Here is a 4362-nt window from a genome sequence, read left to right as displayed (position 1 = left end):
CCGTACAGTCCTCTTCCTTAATCGAATTGCGTGCGTGCGTGCGTGTGCGTGTGCGCGTGCGTGCGTGCGTGCGTGCGCGTGTGTGTGTGCGTGCGTGTGTGTGTGCGTGCGTGCGTGCGTGCGTGCGTGTGTGTGTGTGTGTGCGTGTGCGTGTGCGTGCGTGTGCGCGTGCGCGTGTGCGCGTGTGCGTGTGTGCGTGCGTGCGCGTGCGTGTGCGTGCGTGCGTGCGTGTGCGCGTGTGCGCGTGTGTGCGTGTGTGCGTGTGTGCGTGTGTGTGTGTGTGTGTGTGTGTGTGTGTGTGTGTGTGTGTGTGTGTGTGTGTGTGTGTGTGTGTGTGTGTGTGTGTGTGTGTGTGGGTGTGTGGGTGTGGGTGTGTGTGGGTGTGTGTGTGTGTCACATATTTCCCTGGGCGCCGCCGCCTAATCCGGTGGGTCGTTGACGTCGCTGCCCACGGTGCTCTGGCCCAATTGGGCACGACGTGGGACACCGCCCCGGCCGGCAGCACTGGACCCGTGCCGACGACCTTGGGAATGCCGGTTCCAGAGTAGGATACCTTCGGCGCCGACGGATGTCGAGAGCTTCCTGGAGCGGAAGCCGCGGGCAGAAGAGCGGCACTCCTACCAGCAGCACTTAGACGCAAGTGTTCGGGGTTATCGCCCGTTCTCGACAGTCGCCTTTGTCAAAACAGTCTTCCGCGGGACCTGGAGGGCCCACAGGAACCAACGAAGCTGCTCGTAGGGATCAGTGAGCGTCTAATGTCATGGAGAGTACCTCTAATCAAAGGAAAGCACATCACCATCATAAAGCCCTATGGTCCTACTCTTGCTGCACCGATAGAGTTCTCCTCATGAGTGACTTCAATGTAAGAGTTAGACGAGAGCATGACATCTGGCCAGACGTCCTGGGAAAGCATTGGAGTTGATAAAGCCAATGACAACGGATATAGACTCCTTGTACTTTGCTCCGAACACCAACTTCACAATACCAACACCAATTTCCAGCTGAAAACTAAACACAAGAATACATGGAAGCACTACCAATCTGGCCATTGGCATTAGCTAGATCATATAATAATCCGACAGTAGGACAGAAAAGACGTTCTCATAACCAAGGCAATGAGAGGTGCAGACTGCTGGACAGACCACCGATTAATCCGCTGTAAGACTCGCTTTGAAGTTCGACCTCAGCAACGACGTGCGCCACCCACAAAAAGCTGAATATTGCTTCCCTTGGAGATCCTGAAGTCTGCGCACAGTTCCGCTGCAATGTTGCAGAGAGCCTTATGCAGCATGATCAAGGACATGACTTAGGAACCAAATGGACTCGCCTCCACTCTGACTTATGCAAATGTGCAGTTAATTCTCTCGGATTCAAGCGAAAATACTATCAAGACTGGTTTGACCAAAACTCCTCTCGCATTTACCAACTATTAGAGGAAAAAATGAAAGTTCATTATGCCCATCTAAACAATCCCCAGTCTATTGCTTTGAAAAATCGATTTACCAACATCAGAGCAGAGGTGCAGAGGGAATTGAGACAAATGGAAAACAAATGGTGGCAAGCCAGGACCACAGAACTGCAACATTATGCCGACAGTAACAACTCACACGGCTTTTACAATGCAGTCAAGACTATCTACGGTCCAAAAAGGCATAGCAACCATCTAGTCAGAGCAGCAGATGGAGTCACACTGCTGAAAAGCAATGAGCAAATTAAATCCAGGTGGGCAGAACATTTTAATACCCTTCTTAATCAGGTAAATCCCATCATACCTATCATATTTGACAGCCTACCCAATCTTCCCACCATGGTCTCTCTAGACAATCCACCAGAAATGGGAAAAATTCTAAGAGCTATCAGCGAGCTAAAAGATAACAAAAGCCCAGGGCCAGATAGAATTCCATCAGAGCTCTTTAAACAAGGAGGCTACCTACTAAAAGTTAATCTCCACAAACTTATCAGCGAGGTATGGACAAATGGGGAGGTACCTCACATATTGAAAGATGCTAATATCTTCGCCCTACATAAGAAAAAGGGATATAGGGCTAACTGTTGCAATCGCAGGGGTATATCACTCCTAGTGGTGGCCGGTAAAATTGTTGCTAAGATCATGCTTTCTCGCCTTATGGATAGAATAATGGAAACAAAGCTCCCGGAGAGTCAATGTGGCTTCCATAAAGATCATAGCTCCACAGGCACGGCGTTCTGCTTGCGCCAGCTGCAAGAGAAAGCCAGAAAAAAAATAAATATATTTTTATCGCCTTCATTGATCTTACGAAGATTTTCGACACAGTAAACCGCCCACTTTTAAGATTGCTTCTCGAAAAGATGGGACTCCCTCCCAAATTTCTCTCTGTGCTCAAAGGCTTGCATGAAGGGATGCAAGCACGGGTTCTAGTATGTGGCACACCGTTTGAAGTAAAGGTTGAGTTAAGCAGGGCTGTGTCCTCGCACCCACTCTTTTTAACATATTTCTACTTACCCTAATAAAGCTCACTCATGCCGCCCTGGGAAAAGATACTGGCATAAGTATTCAACACCGGCTAGATGGCAGCCTGTTTAACGCCCGATGCCTGCACGCCTGAACTAAAGTCTCTTCCACGCAGGTAACAGAACTGCAATACGCTGATGACTGTGCCATTGTTGCGCATGACGCCGAAGATCTGCAGAATGTTCTTGATGTCTTTTCCTCCACTTATACTGCTATGAGTCTCAGAGTCAATACCTTAAAAACAGAAATACTTGTCCAAACTATACATCCACCTGAAATACCTCACCTTTTTCTCGTCAATGGAGAACCCGTTAAAACTGTAGAACATTTCACGTACCTCGGCAGCGTCGTCCACTCAGACTGTTCGGTGGACCTAGATATCCAAAGAAGAATCAATCTTCCCTCCACTGCCTTTGTCCGCCTCAGAGACAGTCTTCTCAAATAACAGCCTCAGAATAGACACCAGGGCAGCAGTATATAAAGCCGTATGTATATCCACCCTGCTCTACGGCTCAGAAACTTAGACTACCTATAGACGCCATGTCCGCACCCTGGAGAATTTTTACACCAGGTATCTCCAGCGGATACTAGGTATATCATGGAAGGATAGAATGACATACGATGAGTTATACCACCGAACTCAAACCTGCAGCATTGAAACCCTCCTGGCGCAACGCCATCTCCGCTGGGTGGGGCATACTATCAGAATGCCTGAACATTGGCTTCCAAGACAAATGTTGTATAGTCATCTATCTTCAGGATGCAGAAGTGTGTGAGGCCCCAAGAAGTGATACAAAGATCACTGTAAAGACCTACTAAAAATGTAATATAAATCCAAACGAGCTCGAGACACTAGTAGATAGACAGACAAACAGACTTGGCGGACAGTATGTACTAACAGACTTGCAATCGAAACTTCACGAGAGACGAAAATCGCTCAAACGTCACCAACGTATAGCTGGAGTCTAACCAACTCCTCGCAAAGAACTGAACAGTCTGGGTTCACGGATACTTTTTTTTTTTTTTTTTTTTGGTACCGGCTTTTTCCAACTAGAGTTGCTTGCAGCCTAGGCTGACCTTAAGAAAGCGTTTTGACTTGGTGCATTTTGAGATGTTCTTGGATCTTCCGTTGATTCCTGGGAGGATAATGGCCTGACGTTTTGTGATAGAGAGGGTTGTGAAGCGTTTAGAAGGCGTACCTTTTTTTTTCATTTAGGAGCAAGGCAGGGGTATCTTCTAGCCCATTTTTTTCCCCAGTGCTATACCTTCATGAACTGGGTATTGGACAAAGTTGTCGATCATTGTGGAGTAACCATAGACAGCACTCAGGTCATGGGCTTCGTCTTTAAATTACTACATTTGGGGCGAGGTCATTGGAATTCCAGGAATCCTGGACCAAGACTGGAATACAATGTGGTGGTGTTGTCAGCACACCTAAAGAAATATATAAGAAAAATAGAGATAAATCAAAGAGCAGCATCCAAGGTTATCTCAAGTCTAAAAGAAAAAGTATATGAGGAAAGAAAAAAAATAGGACTTTCCATCAATAGAGATACAAACAGAGGCAAAATGATATTAATATTCAGATCAGAGAACGTCTGAAAGGTACAGAAAAAAATGGACAGAAAGTTTCCCTGGTGTGAGATAATGGGTAAAAAGAAAATGAATAAATAGATGGATAAATAAATACAAAATAGATAATAGAAAACTAATAAACAAATAGATAGTTAAATAGACAATCAAATAAGTGGAAGGGTGGTGAGTTAGACACAGAGAACAGTTGGAGTTTTATTCACTGACGTTTCGTCCTTACCAGGACATTCTCAAAGTACATGTTCTGGTAAGGACGAAACGTCAGTGAATAAAACTCC

The 4362-nt window shown here is 46.2% G+C and overlaps 1 protein-coding gene across 1 annotated transcript; it reads left to right on the top strand.

The window, feature by feature from the left end:
* The first annotated feature begins 881 nt into the window (after positions 1 to 881).
* LOC143037191 (uncharacterized) lies at positions 882 to 2296 on the top strand. Its single transcript, XM_076205306.1, has 2 exons — positions 882 to 1051; positions 1177 to 2296. The coding sequence occupies exons 1-2, from the start codon at positions 882 to 884 to the stop codon at positions 2294 to 2296; spliced, it is 1290 nt and encodes a 429-aa protein (XP_076061421.1).
* The last annotated feature ends 2066 nt before the right edge of the window (positions 2297 to 4362 follow it).

The sequence above is a fragment of the Oratosquilla oratoria genome, chromosome 22 (genome assembly GCF_046742065.1).
Source record: "Oratosquilla oratoria isolate Oo_2021 chromosome 22, ASM4674206v1, whole genome shotgun sequence".
Classification (NCBI taxonomy): Eukaryota; Metazoa; Arthropoda; class Malacostraca; order Stomatopoda; family Squillidae; genus Oratosquilla; species Oratosquilla oratoria.
The sequence above is the reverse complement of the archived record's forward strand: the minus strand, read 5'-3'. Positions and strand labels throughout refer to the sequence as shown.

Excerpts from the sequence above, each read along its gene's own strand:
- LOC143037191 (XM_076205306.1), top strand. The coding sequence starts at position 882 with ATGACATCTGGCCAGACGTCCTGGGAAAGCATTGGAGTTGATAAAGCC. Across the intron at positions 1,052-1,176 it reads CACTACCAATCTGGCCATTG|TTCGACCTCAGCAACGACGT; the intron begins GCATTAGCTAGA and ends CTCGCTTTGAAG.